At 31.7% G+C, this 19024-nt stretch overlaps 1 protein-coding gene across 2 annotated transcripts in view; it reads right to left on the bottom strand.

Annotated features, from left to right (window-relative positions):
* LOC128191713 (11-beta-hydroxysteroid dehydrogenase type 2-like) overlaps positions 1 to 19024 on the bottom strand; it is a 111885-nt gene that overhangs the window by 69754 nt on the left and 23107 nt on the right. For both annotated transcript variants that reach the window (XM_052863931.1, XM_052863930.1), the window contains exons 4-5: positions 7798 to 7986; positions 583 to 720 (exon numbers count right to left, since the gene is read on the bottom strand). In XM_052863931.1, coding sequence (XP_052719891.1) covers positions 583 to 720; positions 7798 to 7986 — 327 coding nt within the window. The remainder of the gene's footprint in view (positions 1 to 582; positions 721 to 7797; positions 7987 to 19024) is intronic.

The following is a 19024-nucleotide window of genomic DNA, read 5'->3' as shown; positions in this document are numbered from 1 at the left end:
GAAGAAGGTTTTTGTGAAAAAAACGTCATTTTTTTTACCAATTAATTGACCCCCAAGACTAACAGAGAATTTTTGAAACCTTTTTACAAAACAACATGATACCTCAAATCAAACTCCAAGAGTTCAGTTTGCTGGTTTATAAGATGTAAGAGCAGTTTGAGAAAGTAGAACGTGACAGATGGACGGACGGAACAGGGTAACAACAATATACCCGAACTTTCTTTAGAAAGTGCGGGTATAAAAAGAAAAAGAATAAGAAACATAAAGAAAACAAGAAAAACTTGAAAAACCTGAAAGGTGGAAAGACCTAACTACTGTACCCATTGATTAAGTGACGAAAAATAATTTGAAATTTTATTTTTCCCACTTAAATCTATTTGAAAATTATATTTTACAAGTTTGCAAAAAACACAATTTCTAACAATAATTAGTTTGAATATTTTAACAAACGATAAAAAAACTAGTAGACTAATTGTTCTCGAACAATTAGAGGTCTTTCCACCTTAATTAGTGCTATATACTTATAAAACAGCTAATGTCATTCAATGGGAATATGTATGGTATAATATTGCATGCACTTGCCTGTCTTGTAGCCGCTTGGTATAATTGTTGCTACTTTTATTCCCCACATTTTTAGTTCATATCGCCATACTTCTGATATAGTCACAAGAGCTGATTTCGATGCACAATATGCTCCCATTAAAGGAATGGGCGCCAGACCTACAATAAAGTTTGTAAGACCTCATCTAATATTAACAATATTAAATAATTGTGGAGGGATTCACATTTTAACATCAAAATATTATGGAAAACAATCTTTTAAAATGAATAAGAACAACAATGTAACAAAATGTGAAATAACTATGCAACCAACATCATATATTGTTGAGTTAAAATTGTTCAATCGGGGTATCCGGGCCAATATTGAGGTCCCAGGAGGGGTTCAAATGTTAACAAAAATATGTAGGGAAAAGATTCAAAACTCCTCTTCCCAAGAACAACTACACAAGAAATGCAAATATTTACATTAATATTTCTATGTATTGCAAAGATTTTAAATTATAGATTCCATATAGACCACCAGGCAATTCTATGGCCCGGAATGGGTTCAAATTTCCACATAACAATTTATAGGGAAATGTATTTTTATTATTATATCAGCACGATAAGAACTGTATGTGCAAAGCACATTGAGACCCTAGTAAAAATGACATCCCAAAATGCTCTTCAAGCTTGTTTACATAAAAGCATTCACGTTTGAATCACGTTGTACTTGGGTTTTTTTTGTGGATTACATTTTGTCTGTTTTACAAATGCTGTTTTGAAAAAGTTAGGTTCATGAGATGCATGTATTTCATGTTGAGTGCGTGTGATATTTCTGGTTTAATTGATGTCAATGTTTTAGAGCTTAGCTCAGTACCATAGCACTGTTTCCTAGTGCATGGAAGTTTAAATGAATAAGGCAAAGCCAGGTGAGTGACTCCCCTCGACAGTGTTGGTGAAGCACATCTCACTCTATCTCGGAACAACAAGTTACTCAGTCTTGATGCTTTAGCCGTCGATGATTTAGATGTGGACGTATTAGCAGACTAGTTGACTGTCTCTCTGTCTGTCAGTTTTTTGTAAATGTTCTCATTAAAGCAGAACTTATGCAAAAACAATACAGGTACATGTACATGTATAGTAAAACATATTACTTTGTTGAGCAAATTATGAAAAATGAAAAGATGTTTTTTCATTAAAACTTGCAATGTGGCAACGCAGTTTGAATGGTCTCCGTTCTCAACTGATTTCGTTTTAGTCAGATTAAGTGCTTATATTTCTTTGTAAACTCTGTTTATTGCCTATTCTAGTATTATTGGGGAAAGGGAATTGACAACCGAAGACACAGCGCACTTTCCATAACATTATATATATATATATATATATATATATATATATATATATATATATATATATATATATATATATATATATATATATATATATATAACCTTAGATAGTTACATGTTCAGCCGTTAAGCAATATCAACTCATAAACTAGTAGACGAATTGTTCTCGAACAATTAGAGGTCTTTCCACCTTAATTCTTAATTTTTGGGAGTTGATTTTAATCAACTCTCCTATGCACTTACTCTGGCAAACCGAAAGTGAAACAGTGTTTGGACCTAAGCACAAATCATCACCGCTGACAAGTCTTATTAGTTCTTGAAAATAATACAAAAATTCGATGTAATGTATGCTGAAGCATTATTTTTCAAGGAAACTTATTTATAAACACTTTGAAAATAGTCAGATTTTATATAATACGAACAATTTAGCTATTTTTGTAGTCTTATGTATTTCTACGCCAGAATTTAATATAGTCTCGTTCAACCAACCGCTCGGCTGTCTCCGTAAATCTCCGACAAACAGTGAGGCTCTGTTACTTGTCGGAGATTAACGGAGACAGCTGAGCGTCTGGTTGAACGAGACTAGAGTTCGATATCAATAGTGCTTAGATCCATTCAATTTTTAGAATTGTTTTGATTACTAATACATAGTTTGAAATATATCTTTAAAAATTACACAACATGATTCATATGGGATTTCTCTAAATTCTTGTCGGAAAAGTCTAATAAAATTTCATATTATAAAAAAGTGCGTAATTTATATACAGACTCGAAACTAATTGCCACGCAAGATAAGTTGATTTAAAAATAAATGATAATCAATAAAATTGACCCCCGTCAGTACTTCAGTACTTTGATTTGATATGTTTACGATGAGGTACAGAAAACTTAATTATTTGCTAGATTGCTCAACGGTTAGTTCGTTTGGTTAGTAAGTATGACATTTAGTTTTAAATTATGTCATGTTATTACTCAGGTATGAAAACAATAAATATAGCTTTATCTAGTGAGCATTTGCGTTTTGTTGTCATAGTTTACACCGTATTTTATCATATGTTGTTGAGTTTAAACTAATTAAACAGTTACAGCTAAAATAATAATTACACCTGTTATATATGTTGTACTTGAAATTGATAAAACTATGAAGACATCAATGACTTTTTTTAGTAGAACTTTTCTTTAATTTCAAGCATCTGTTAAAAAAATTCCCGGTTGTTTATTGTACGTGCCTTTTGAATTACCTTAAAAAAAAATATCCCACTTACTCTGACAAAACTGATGTGCTCCCCAGGTGAATATTCTTTACACAAGCTTATAAATAGAAAATCATAACAATAGAAAAGAAATATAATGATATAATGTTGCATAAGTGGTCAGGATGTTGACCACTTATGATATGATTTTATCATTAACGGACAACCTTACCATCCGCTAATGATATAATTTTAGATTTATATCATTAGCGGTCAAAAATCTTAAGGACGTTGTTTACTCAGGGTGTGAGTTCTCAAATTCGGATTGTTATTAAGTTCAATGTCATGGGTAAAATTTGGTCTAAGCTCTAAAATTATTTATGAAATGAATTATTATAGACAAACCATTCGATATACTATTTTACTATATTATGGAATTAGGCTCAAACAAAGTTGGACTTTTAGCAAAACAGATGAAATTCGGACTAAAATTGTCAGATTTTTTTTTCACTGAAATATTTTGGTAGTACTGTAGTATTCAAAGATAAGATTTTATTTGTTAGTCAACACAATTTTGCATAATTTATTTTATGTTGTTTTTATCTCACTTTTTCATTTAGATGTTCGAATGGCACCCACTATCAAAATATTGCAAAATGCTTAAAAACGATAAAAGACACCATATCTCAAAAATTTGATCATTGACCTCATATAAATGTTATGCCTGCAGAGTAAGGTCAATATACTTAGTTTAATGCTATACATGTTTTATTATTATCATCGTTCAGTTTTTTGTAAAATTGAATAAAAAAAGGGTAGGAATTTGAAAAATAATAGAGGACTGGAATATTCATAAAAATTGTAAATGAAAACTAAATGCTTTGTGTCTGTTTAGTGTCACTGACATTCGTAAACTGTATTTCATTTTTAAAAGAGTTTAGCAATTTGTATTATTTTCACAATTAAGAAAATTTTAGTCATACTGAAAAAGTTTCTTAAATTTTCAAAAAATATTCACTGGCCATTATCTTAAAAGGTCATTGTCCTACTTTTTTGAAAGTGAAAAATAGCTCTACCATGATTGGTCTTAAACACACAATAGATGGTTTTTCATTATCATCAGTGGAATTTTTTTCTTTCTGAGAAAACGTATACTTTAACCGCTAATGATATGAAAAAAGTGTGAAATAAGTTTTTATTCTATAACTTAGAGCGCAGTTCAACAGACTTTTGAAAACGTCACTAGAATTCTGTATTTTGAGAACGTTTTAAACGTGCAAGTACACATCCTATCGTATCGTTCGTGTAAACTGTTAACGTTCTATCGTGCGTTAATCCTATCATATCGTGCGTGAATCCTATCATGTTAATCGTTCAATTTTTAACAGTTTTTCTGTTTATCCTATCGTGTTTATCGTTTCGTGCCTTTTCTTAAACAAGTTAATATATTTAGTTAAAAGTCGTTCAGTGCGCCGTATCCGAAACTATCGAACAAGAAATAATAAATCCTATCCAGCATCTTATCATGTTATTTATTTCTTAATTCTTTAGATCAAAATTAACCAATATTACATTTAAATCATATCTGTTAGCAGTAGAAATAAAAAAAATATATATGTAAACTATCGAATTTTTTTGGAACAAGGTTACCGTAACATATTTACCTGTATATCGAATATATTAAATCGTACGGGGAATATACATGTACCTGCGAAAACATTAACTTGTATGTAATATAATTCGTTTTCTGTGCATCATTCTTTTACAGAAACAAAATTATTTTGATATAATTTATATTTACTTCAAACAAGAGTTGTGTTGTAAATGAACCCGCTATTTTCTGTGTGATATTTGATTTCGGGCTAAAATGTTCTTGGCGATTGGCTAGGGTTTACGGTAATGAAAGTATTAAAAATACAAATAATTTATTAATCATTTAAGCTCATAATTTATAGGAAAAAAATTTTAAAGGTCATTTTTATACATTTTATAAACGATGCAGCGATGATAAACAACTCGGCAATTGTTAAAAACGAGAAAATCCAAGTAAATGCTGATTCGTGCGTGTTTTTGTCCACTATCAGGTTTACGCTGTACTGGTTATTGAAGTGCATCTTTTGGTGTCCCTCCCGTTCTCAAAGCTAAGACGGTTAATCATATTTTACAAACCATAATACAATCATCTAATTAAAATCGAATCCCAAATTTTATCACTTTACATGTATAAACCTGGTTGTTATGCAGCATATATCTTTCATCGCTTTATTTGCATAATCTATTCTGTGAATCTTTATTAATAGCAAATCTAACATGAGTGTGCACGCTGCGAGCGATGGACTGATGCGTTGAGTAACGACATCGCGAGTTCCAGTTTATAATACATGCATTTTCATTGGCCATTTTAGTACCCGCTTAATCTTAACTGCTAACGTGATATTGATAATTTATGCATCAACTGCCAGATGTGTCGTTTTACTCTGTATCAGAACTGCAAAAACTAAGTCACTGCAATAATTGACTAATTAGATATAAGAGTTCTCACAATAATCGCTTCTTGTTTTTATGGTGTAAGCAATTGTCAAAAACAGACTGTTTAAACAGGTTCTCCATTTCATTTTCAGTATAATGCTTCATCGATAAATTTAATCTTTTTTAACGCATCAATTAAAGATGCGGCAGTATTTATTTTGTTGTAGCTTATTCCAAAGAAATCACAACAGATACTAACAATAAATATTACATAAATTGCATTTTATTGAACTTTAACCGATTCAATGACACATGAGTGTGCATGTGTTTTCAACCATACACAAACGGCATGTAAACGTGTTCAATTTTGAACTTACCTGTGATTAACCTTTTTTGTAACTCACTCAGTCTGTAGAAACATTTATTTTATTACATGTTCTTCAATATTAATCAGACAATGTTGACACTTTACTTGCCGCTGACTTTCTCTCAAACGCCTTATTGACCTCGGATTGTGAAATTCACTTGCAAATCGAGTCTCCATTTTACAGTTTTACATGTATACAAACAAACCAGACTTCTTCATTTTATGGAGCTGGTGACGATGTTTCAAAGATTTTCAGTAAAGATTTATTGTAAACAAGAAAGTGAAGACCTATGCTGTAAAACGTTCAGTTGATTTCACGGCGTGGAAACCCGCATTTTCCCGTGGATTAACATTTTGCAACAAGCTTTTTTATTTAAGAAAAAACAGTCTGTTCAACTCATGCAATTTCCACATATAGTACAATATGAACGGTAAGGTAAAATATATTTGTTCACTAAACAGTTTCTAACGAATTTCTTCAAAATAAACTGAACAAGTGAAAAGCTGTCAATGTGACAGCAAACCGTGTTTTCATTTATGTGAACTGTTACCATGTCAACCCGTATCCAGTGGAATGGAGTACCCTATATGCAATATTTTGCCAAAAAATGACTAAGTTCAAAAGCCGGGTTTTTTCCATAACTTATCGGAAATCAAAATCCTAGCAATATGCACACCTAAAATATATGTACAATTGATCTGCTAAAGAACAACTTCCTATGTTGAAAACTGTAAGAGGAGTTATCCGTACAATGAGGGTACCCTATATGCAATATTTTGCCAAAAAATGGACTTAAGTTCAAAAGCTGGTATTTTTTCCCATAAATTATCGGAAATCAAAATCCTAGCAATATGCACACTTCTGATATATGTACAATTGATCTGCAAAAGAACAACTTCTTATCTTGAAAACTGTAGGAGGAGTTATCCGTACAATGAGGGTACCCTTTTGGCAGCCGCCCGCCCGCCCGCCATTTTCACCATTTTCATAACCGGATTTTTCCGTTGGAAAACCCGGTTAAAAACATTATTCGATAAGCGAAGTACAATTTGTGACTTCATTTTATTTGCGCCCATCTCTGTTTAGGAGAACCTTTTCTTTGTTTTTTCACTAACATCATTTCACACATGTACGTAAACTCCGCTCCGATTGTTCTCGAATTACCATGTATTCAATTTTAAACTTGCAAGTACAACTTAATGATAACTTTTCTTTCTCCGACATTTCTTTCCACGTGTTAGCACCATGTTCTGAACATGCATTTGATACATGGGCGGATCTATATCAATACGCCAATCAGAATGTTTTTTGCGAATCGCAATTGAAATACACACTGATTAGAAAGTGTCATCACTCAACGCATTCCAGCATCTGCCGTAGCGTGTACTTTCATGATAGATTTGCGATAACAGGGTTGCATTATGCAATGATGACCGTTAAATCCTATAGGAATACAAAGGAGGAGGAATTTCTCAGTAATTTCCATTATATTGACTTGGTATGAGGGCAATGTTTGCGCAATGTCGAGGACTGAATACTACATGTAGTATTCATCAAATCAGATGTTACCCATATCCTAATCAAGAGACGTTTTGGCAACACTTTATTACTTCATGATCAGATTGAAGTATAATTTCAAGTAGCAACCGTCCATTCATGTTGCACTTCTCCTCGGATATTTGTGTTCGAACATTAATTAGCTGTGACGTAGCAATCTAATTTTCATGTTGGACCAAACGATCGGTTTATATCGAATTTGTCAGAGAAGCGGAATTACAACTCGTATGTCTGGATTGTTTGTTGTTAAGAACTTTATAAAAGTACATTTTGTATTTCTAAGGATTAACCAATCTTTGTTGTTTTTCACATGCTTACCTGCATTGCTAGCAACATTGACCAGTCGCCCACGGCTTCTCCTAAGCAAGGGTAGAAAATGTTTACATATGTTTACTGGTCCTGTATAGTTGATTGTCATTATTTTTTGGATGTCCTCTTCAGTCATTATTTCAACATTGCCGATGTAACAGATTCCAGCATTATTTACTATACCCCATAGTTGAATTCCTGCAAGTAAGGATTATTAACAAGTTCATATACTTGTAATATCAAAATGAATTCAATTTATTGAAATACTATTTTTGAAATTGAAACACACATCATTGTGGAACTTTTAATTTTCTCTCAAATAAATATAATATTGATATTGCAAACAAACAATCAAAACTTAAAAGATAAAATATTCTTAAATTGAACAAAAAAATGAAAATACTGATATATTTATTTTAATTATTTAACAAAATCGATATCATTACTGACTAATAAGCATTCTAAATATTTAGATATATAAATATTCACAAGATTAAAGTCTATTGCTATCAGTCGATTACAAATAAATACTTCACAAATTGTGTCAATCGCGTAGAAAAAAATGTTCTGTACATTGAATGGGACATGGTCACAATTACGGTCAAATTTTAAATTTTCTATTTCCATCGTTTACAATGCTTAAATAATGCATTTCTATCAATTTAAATGTGAGTGTTAGTCGTCGAGTTATAAGCCAGATACAGTGCTCACTTTTCTTTTTTAAGTATGTGGGTTGTTACATGTAGAAAAGTTCGCGGACAAGTTCGATTGTGAGCGGACTGTCACAACGCACTTTGAAAAATTACGCACATTGATTTTTTGTTTCAAAGTGCGTTAAATTTTTTACCATCTTAACGCACTTTGAAAAAAATTTTTTTTTCAAAGTGCTTAAAAATCGACATTTTCAACGCCCCTTGAAGAAAAAAAATTGACGATATTTTGAACTTTGAGATAAAATTGGTAGTAAAATTTATCCCCGAAATGTCCGCATGGCAACAAGGATATAGCAAAAATCATAAAAAAAATATATTAAAATTTGTCTGTATAATTTGAGAAATGTTGTATCATAACTTAAACTGTGTGCAAATAATAAATTGTCTCGCCTAAATGTTACAGTAATGGGACTACATTTTAAAATCAAAGTACTGAACGTACTGATGAGAGTTTATTTTTTTTATTCACGAGTTAATACTTTATGGCTCAAAGAATGGATATTTGCCATTTACCTATTGTGAAGATAATGTGACTCATGACTTAGTGTTTATATATAGACATGCAATTTTTTTAAAGCAGTGATTCTAAATCAAATTAATTCCTTTAAATTTCAACACAGATATAAAATAATGTCAATAAGGTATCTTCTTCTTATTTGTTTTTGTGTGTGTAAATAATACCTTTTTAAAAAATACAAATAGCCCCTGCTCATAATTCATGATATTCACAACTTTGAATCTACACTACATGAGGATGCTTCCACACAAGTTTCAGCTTTCCTTGCTGATTAGTTTCTAAGAGGAAGATTTTTTAAAAATTTACTCTTAAAATTCCTATTTAAAACATTGACCCCCCATTATGGCCTTACCCTACCCCCGGGGGTCATGATTTTCACAACTTTGAATCTATACTACCTGAGTATGCTTCCAAACAAGTTTCAGCTTTCCTGGCACATTAGTTTTTGAAAAGAAGATTTTTAAAGTTTTACTCTTTATATTTCTATGTAAAACTTCGACCCTCCATTGTGGCCCCACCCTACCCCCAGGGATAATGATTTTCATAATTTTCAATCTACACTACATGAGGATGCTTCCACACAAGTTTCAGCTTTCCTGGCTAATTAGTTTTTCAGAAGAAATTTTTTTTAAAGATTTACTCTATATAAGTATTTCTGTGTTAAACTTCGACCCCCCCCCCTCCATTGTGGCCCCACCCTACCCACAGGGATAATGATTTTCATAATTTTCAATCTACACTACATGAGGATGCTTCCACACAAGTTTCAGCTTTCCTGGCTAATTAGTTTTTCAGAAGAAATATTTTTAAAGATTTACTCTATATATTTCTGTGTTAAACTTCGACCCCCCCCCCTCATTGTGGCCCCACCCTACCTACGGGGGTCATGATTTTCACAACTTTAAATTTACACTTCCTGGGGATGCTGTCACACAAGTTTCAGTTTTCCTGGCTGATTAGTTTTTGAGAAGAAGATTTTTAAAAATTTACTCTTAATATTCCTATGTAGAACTTCGACCCTCCATTGTGGCCCCAATTTACCCCCAGGGATAATGATTTTCACAATTTTGAATCTACACTACCTGAGAATGCTTCCACACAAGTTTCAGCTTTCCTGGCTAATTAGTTTTTGAGAAGAAGATTTTTTTAAGATTTACTCTACATATATATATATATATATATATATATATATATATATATATATATATATATATATATATATATATATATCTATGTTAAACTTCGACCACCCTTTGTGGCCCCACCCTTAAATGAATTTAAATTTCATTTTTTATACTTTTATGTGGTGTTACATAGTTTTGAACAGTCATCGCTTTATAACCCACGAAGTTAAGAAAGGGAAAAAATATGAAATATATGTGCCCTATTGAATCTTTTTGTTTTTCTTTTCGATGGCCGCGGCAAATGCAATAATCCCCGTTAAAGATTTGTTCCATAAATTCATACAATTCATCAGGCCTCTGGGAGGAACTGAATCCAGCGGCATGATTAATGTTCTATGTAGGAAGCTCATCCGGTATGGATCAGCGCATGAGAAACATCGATGTCAATACCATCTGACGCTTTATCTCCTTTGCTGAAAGAATGGATCGCCGTATAGCTTTATCGAAAACGAAATGTCAATTAATATTTCATATATAAACACAACTATACATCTAAATGTTAAAAAAAAAAATTAAGAATGTATTTTTTCAAAGTGCGTCTTGATGTAAAAAATGTTGGTGTGCACTCATAACGCACTTTAAAAAATTATTTCAAAGTGCGTTGATTATGACCAAAAATATATAGACATGTAACGCGCTTTGAAAATTTTGATTTGGACCAAAATATAACGCACTCTGAAAAATTTTCAAAGTGCGTATTTTTTTCAAAGTGCGTTGCCACAGCGTACTTTTTCAGTTCACGTGTCTTCTTACAAAGTGCATAGTAATTTTCCGTAAACCACTTTATCCGCGAACTTTTCTAACAACCCTCGAGCTCCTAAACAATGCTCTTGCATGTTTTTGTTTACAGAGCTCAGTAATTGAATTTAAAGCTGACCGCTATGTATACACCATCATACATACCGGTATTAGTCGACGTACTAAAAAATAGTGCATATACTGCCGATTTCTGTTGAAACAACACACTTAAAATCCGTCTAAAACATGATCATAATCAACTATAGCTGTTAAAATTACAAAAATGCATTAAATTTATTTTTTGGATAAATTCTCTTATAATCATAATACATATGTAGAAAGTGAGACTACCTTTGAGCATTCTCCAGAAATAAGCGATAAATATACCAACGAGCAGGCGATATGTTGTAGTAGTTCTTATTCATGTTATAATATAATTCATCAATTCATTGCTTTGTGTGGTTTGATATATGCAATATTATTAATAAAAATGCGAAAGGACATTAAGTTTTAGTGAAATGAATTTCACATATATAAATCAGAGTTGGCCTACATATTATGTCTTGTGCGATTGTGATAAAACGACTAGAGCGGATATATGTTATGTAACTGTTTAAGATGCACTGGGTTCACGAGTTCATTAATAGCTATCATATACCTGGACAGAAAAGTAAAATTTCTCTGCCACAGTACAGTTTCAACGTATTATGCTATTAATCAATTTTTTACATGGCATTTATTTGTAAATGTTCTTTATGTAATCGCCTCTGGAGAAGGGTCGGGAGTTGGGTGATCCGGACCCCAGAAAATTCTTACTAATTAAATCTATGTAGTTTAATTACTACTTAAATGTATAATCTAAATAAATCTTTATCAGATATAAAAAAAGAAAACCACGAAACTTATTACTAGCCTTCTCCAAAATTTTGATGATAACCTAGTCGCATATTAGTAATTTTAATACCAATAGTATGATTAAAGATCTTGTGCACTTGTCCCTTTGAAAAATTATTTAGTATACGTTAGTTGACCCTTTTTTGATATATGTTGATCTTGTAAAATCCACTGAATTGCGAATACCTGGTTATCTAATGAATAATGAATTTTATTTTTTTCTCACCAAATACATGTAAAAAAGATACAGTAACTGAACATGTATATGATATACAGGTATATTAAGAATTAGAGATTAAAGCCTATACTTTTTTTTCTCCTCCTGCTTCTCGTGCGTTTAAAGTTCCGGGGCCCGTTTCACAAAGCTATCTTATGACAAATATCTGTCTTAAGACCAAAATTTGTCTTAAGTTTTTATCATAGCTGTTTCACAATAGTGTCTTAACTTATGATAATCTTAAGATTGTTCAAAATCTTAAGACACCCAGATACTTCTCTTAAAATGCCTCCCATACCAGTAATGTAACAGAACATTGAAGTTGCATTGAAAATAACAGTCAAATCTATCATAATAAACCTTTTTTTAGACTGTAAATACCTTTCATCTAAAATTTTGATCCATATAATCGAAGAATTCAACATCTTTTCACCAACGTACGCTTCACCAACGTACACTTATTTTCTTTGCTACAGACACAATATACGGAACACATTCTATCGTAAAAGCAGGCCCGTTGGACATTTATCATTTTAACGATAAACATTCTATTTCACTCTCTTAAGAAATAGAATGTGATTTTTTTTTTTATAGAATAAAATATTTTTTTTGCCATCACTAAAACAAAAGTAAGTATACTAAGTTGATATGCATAATTGTTATTTTATAATTTCTCTCATAAGAAATCATAAATATATATATGAATAGAATATAATGCAAATTTCCAATGAAAATGTGTATTGTTTCTGAGTTTATTCATGGAAATATGGTATTGTGGAACATAAACTAAAGATCCCGTTAGCGTGAATGTATTGCGCACGCGCAAGATATTAAGATCCGAAAAATCCAGATGAATTCCGGGATCTTTTGAGGAATTTTCGTTGACTATTAATTAGCGAACCTTAATGGAGAAAAAAAATTGGTAATCTTCAAGTACCAATGGTGTTAAAAATATATCAAACAAAAGACAGTACTCCTCCGATTTTACGGTATTTAAAGCCCAAAAATTCGAGTCTATTATTTTAATATAGTAGTATAGATGTAAACAATAACATTAATTCATCAAATGCTAAAAGACATAATGATATTAATTTATAATTTATTATATTTCATGTATTTGTATTTCTTAAGAAGAATGCGATAATATGATATCAATGGTCAGCAATATTTAATGTATGCAATGCTGAAAGATGCTATAAGGTCGTGCTCACTCACTGCCTTTTCAAATCACTGTTTTGCTGCTTTTCGAAAAACTTATAGCCCCCCCCCCCCATGTTGAAAACCAGCGAAAGAACCTCTACGCAGTGTTGACGCAGGCCGAAGCGGAAAAGAAACGGGGGGGGGGGTCAGTGTCCATCCCTATGAGTTATGGGCAATTTATTTTGAGTTTCAGCCTGATTAGGATTTGTTGTCAGTATTTTTAATTTAGCAAACTTATATCTTCAAATATTGTTTTTAAGTATGTACAATGGTCACACTGAATAGTGGGATTATGAAAAAGATTTGTAGAAGCTGCATTAAATTTTTTGTGACCCTTTTACACTTAAAATAGAAAATTGTTAAAACAGTTGCAATTTGATTTTAAATAAAAACCTTTTGAATATCAAGAACTTTATATGATTAATCCAGTTTGCATAGATATGTATTCAGTATCATTTTGACACAATAAAACAAGGGGGTCAGTGATGTCAAATTTTAGATATATGGCTTCAAAGGTAAAATTCTCGCAACTTTTGGCTTTAAAAAATTCAGACATTTTTTTACATATTTGCATTATTTTAAGCTAAACGTCTATCGGTCTTTCAAGATTTAAAATTGTACATGTCAAACAGAACCTATAGAATATGTTACAACCCTACCGAATGTTAAAAATGTGAATAATGGATAAAGATTAATAAAAAGAAATTGCTTGTTTCTGTCATTTTCGTCTAACCCCCCCCCAAAAAAAATACTTCCCCCGAAAACTTGCTTGTTTCTCGAGTTCAGATGGATTTTCTTTATGAATGATGTGTAATTATGAAATAATAATCTTTTGTAAAAGTTTTGTGTCTCAATCACTTGCTGTGACTTACATCTCACGGATATCAAATTAGAAAAGGAAAGCTACTTAAGATATTTGATATACCGGTATCTCACCGGAAGTAAAATTTGTTTCCTTATTTAACAATGTATAGATGATCTATATAAGATTTTACACTCATATATTCATTCCATGTAAAAAAAAAAAATAAGAAAAAATACTTAAGTGCTTCCGATGACGACTGGAGGTTACGCCGAACAAAACAAATAATGTAAACTTATTTTCATATATAGGTCATCATCCAACAAAGTTTGGTTGTTTAAGTCGTTACCGTTCTTGAGATCTCGAGGAGTCAAGGTTTTCTTGTCTCGGGACAGGAAATTGACAAACGGATTGTTCAATGAAAATGAAAGTTAGAATTTTTTAAACATTAGACAATAGGACTTTATTGCATGTCAATTTATCTAAAATTGTCAAAAGTGGAACGCTAAATTTTTAAACAACTTGATTTGTTTGAACTCTTCCGGAGTGGACAGGAAGTGATGGTCGACACAATCAAACACGTTTAACACATTTTCAATCAAATTTCTAGCGTCCATTTAAATTTCGTGTCTTGATCATTTACAGTTTCTGAGATCTCGCTGTTACAACATATGTTTAAAAAAGACTATCTGAGATATTTGAGATATCTCACCGATTTTTTTGGTTTATTTATCATCGGATAGATGATATGTGTGAGCATTTATCCTTATCTTTCAATCCTTTGTGAAATAAATCATATGCGTAAAAAAGAAATGATATTTGAAGTGACGACCGGAAGTTACGATGAACAAAACAAATAGATTAAACACATATTCAGCAATAGGTTTATCAGCCTACAAAGTCTGGATGATCAAGTCTGTATCATTTCGGGACAGGAAACGGACAACGGGAAATAAATTTTGAAAAAAAAAACTTCGCGATATCACCATTGCCTGAAAATTTATGAGAAATCTTGTGGACTAAAAAGGAGGAAAACTAGACACGATAACGTTGCAAGCAACGAGGAGATCTTCCGTTTGATTTTTAAAAGGTGATATGACATCGTTGACTTTGATTTTCGATAACAAAACATGATTTGGAAATAGGAGTGGAGTACTAATGCTTTTCTGTATCACTTTTTATAAGTTCTCTTACGTAGCTTTTTCAGATATTTGCATTTCTTCCAATCGAAATAAAAAAAGATTAAACTTTATAACCTCTAGCCCCTAAAAACCCTAGTAAGGTAAACACATGAGAAAATAATTACATTGTTAGGATATATAAACGATTTATTTTGCTTCTATAACATTTCATAAAATATCTCTCAGTAAAGGGCTACATATGAAATACTTTAGAGCCTTTTGGTACCCTTATTTGAGGGGCCAGCCCCTTTTCCTTCTATCAAATGAAATGTCATTTAATTCTAAACACATTTTGTTCAATAAGTGTTTGGGAATTTGTTACCGTTCTTGAGATAAATGAGAAAGAAGGTTTTAGGGGCCATCCTTATCTCCTTTTAGGAGCCGTTTAACGAAATTTTGAAAGTTTCATAATATCTAGTATGTCATTTTGAACAACTTTTCCTCTGTACTGCATTTCAAAATCTTTTTCCTTTCTGAAATATGGGGGATCGAAATTTTGGACTTTTGGCCCCTAAAACCCCCTCATTACGTAACACATGATAAAATCATGACATTGCTTGGATACATAACTGTAAGATAAACATATTTACTTCTAGAACATTTCCCAAAATATCTCTCAAAAAAGGGCTACAGATGAAAGACTTTAAAGCCCCTTGGTCCCCTTATTTGAGGGGCCAGCCCCTTTTCCTTCTATCAAATGAAAGGTCATTTGATTCTAAACACATTTTTGTTCAATAAGTGTTTAGTAATTTGTTACGGTTCATGAGATATATGAGAAAGAAAGTTTTAGGGGCCGATCCCTTATCTCTTTTTAGGGACCGTTTAACAAAATTTTCAAACTTGCATATTACTAAAGACATCATTCAGAGCATCTTTTCTTCTATACGCCATTTCAAATTTTTTTTCTGTCTGATTAAAATTTTGGACTTTTGGCCCCTTAAAACCCTAATTACGTAACACATGATAAAATCATTACATTGGTTGGATATACATAACTGTAAGATCGAATTAATAAATGTTAGCTAGCTTTAAATGCTTAAGAATTTATACTTTAAAAATAACTCTGAGTGGTTTAAATATAAACAATGTAAACTTTCTAAAGGAATTATTTATTTCCAGATCGTGTTTACATTTATCGCCGAAAGAATCGCTCGAATAATGATAATTACGCTCAGTTATATGTGATAAGAAAATAATTTGATAAAAATATGTGACTAAACAGTTTCCCAATAAGTTATTTATCTGTTTGTTATGCATAAATATAATAAAATCAAAAATCGAATCGCTTACCTGTTTGTTTACGTTAATGTGTCCATCCCGCATACGATTTAATTTTACCGTAGCACAGGTAAGTAAGTTATCCCGCTCGAAGAATATTCGGTTTTAAGATTTAATTACATGTATTCATTTTGAGTACAACATTAATTGATAAAATCATTTAATTCTTAAATTTCGTTTCATTTAATTAACTTGCATTCCTATATTGAAGGTATGGGGTAGGATATGATAGGATAAAGCTTATTTGCTGGATAGGATGCAGGATACAGGATATAGGATAGGATAGTACGTGTTGTCAACTTTCACGATAGCAACACTGTATCTCCTTATTGAGGCCGTTGAACAAAATTTTTAATGTTACATGTTGTTAAGTATATAATTTTGAGAATTTTTGTTTTATACTGCATTTCAAAATGTTTTCCTTTTTCAGATAAAAGTGATCAATGTTTTGGACTTTTGACCCCTAAAACTCCTCATTACGTAAAACTTGAAAAAAAAGATATTTTTCCTTCTTGAAAGATAATTGATCAAAGTTTTGGACTTATTACCCCTAAAATCCTCTCATTACATAACACGTGAGATATTCATTTTACTATTAGGCTACAAAGCTGTTAGATAAACATTTTTGCTTCTTTAATCTATTTAAACTATCTGTTAGTAAAGAACTGTAGATTTAGGACTTAAGAGCTCTCTACGTCACTAATGTGAGGGACAAGTTCCTTTTTAATTGGTATCAAATCAAAGGACATTTTGTTCAACAGGTGTTTAAAAATTCGTCACCGTTCTTAAGATATCTGAGAAAGAATGATTTAAGGGCTGGTCCATTATCTCCTTATTAGGGCTGCTGAACAAAAATTTTGAAGGTTACATGTGTTAAAGTATATCATTTTGAGCATCTTTTCTTCTATACTGCATTTTAAGATATTTTTCCCTCTTGAGATATAATTGATCAAAGTTTTGGACTTATTACCCCTAAAATCCTCTCATTACATAACACATGAGTTATTCATTTTACTATTAGGCGACAAAGCTGTTAGATAAACATTTTTGTTTCTATAATCTATTACAAAATATCCGTTAGTGAAGAGCTGTAGGTAACTTTAGAGCCCTCTAGGTCTCTAATTTTGTGGCCAGTTCCTTTTCCATGGAATCAAATGAAAGGTTATTTAATTCTTAAGAGATTTTGTTCAACAAGTGTTCAGAAATTCGTCACTGTTCTTGAGATATCTGAAAAAAAAGAGCGTTGTTGGGACGGGTTCCTTATCTCCCTTCTGGTGGCGCTGCACACAATTTTTTATACTGCATTTCAAAATGTTTTCCTTTCCTTTATGAGATATAAGTGATCATAGTTTTCGATTTTGACCCCTAAAAGTCACTAATTCCGTAGCACATGAGAACTTCATTATACTGTTAAGCTATATAACTGTAAGATAATCATTTTTGCTTCTATAGTCTATAATAAAATATCCCTTAGTAAAGAGCTGTAGATAAAGGATTTAAGAGCACTTTAGGTCCCTAATTTGGGGGCCAGTCCCTTTTTCATGGAATCAAATGCAAGGTCATTTAATTCTTAAGACATTATTTTAAACAGTTTGTTACCGTTCTTAAGATATTGGAGAAAGAACGTTTTAGGAGCTGGTCCCTTATCTCCTTTTTGGGGCCGCTGAACAATATATTGAATGTTACATAAGGCAAAGTATAACATTTTGAGCATCTTTTGTTCTATATTGCATTTCGAAATATTGTTCCTTTTTGAAATATAAATGATTTGGATTTTTGACCCTTAAAAACGTATTATCACATTGTATGTAGCACATAGGAATATTATTATACTGTACATGTAAGATAATCATTTTTGCTTCTATAATCTATTAATAAGTATCCCTTATACTCCGTCCCGAGTGTTTGCTTCCACCACTCTTTGCTTGATATTTCAATAATAATATATACCTTTGTGCTCAAACTACGTTCATCCACTTATATGAAAAATGTCCAGATTATCTGTTTTGAAACGCACCCTCCACCGCTTCAGGTTTTAATACACATCCCAAAATTGAAAGTCAACGGAGATTTTGCATTGCATCAGCCATTAATAAGCCTGGATGATAACGTTAAAAAACTGCACGAGGTAAACCTTTTCCATTTTAAATCTCCGTAAGAAAATTGTTTTTCGTTCCTGTGAAATTTTATAAGTGAAAAGGGATAATTGTTCAATGAAGATATCTTGGATATATTCCCCTTTATCGCTTTCAATTGTATTTCTTTCACAGGTATCTGTATTTTTATTAAAAATCATCAAATATTGATGGAAGCAATGACTTGGGACAGGCTATAGTAAAGAGCGGTAGATTAAAGATTTAAAAGCTCTCTAGGTCCCTTATCTGAGGGGTCAGTCCCTTTTTCATGGTATCAAAAAAGGTCATTAGATTCTTAAGACATTTTGTTGAACAGGTGTTTTAAAATTTGTTACCGTTCTTAAGATATCTGACAAAAAACGTTTTAGGGGCTTGTC

Source organism: Crassostrea angulata, chromosome 7, assembly GCF_025612915.1.
Source record: "Crassostrea angulata isolate pt1a10 chromosome 7, ASM2561291v2, whole genome shotgun sequence".
In the NCBI taxonomy this organism is placed as follows: Eukaryota; Metazoa; Mollusca; class Bivalvia; order Ostreida; family Ostreidae; genus Magallana; species Magallana angulata.
This window is presented reverse-complemented; position numbering and strand designations above follow the sequence as displayed.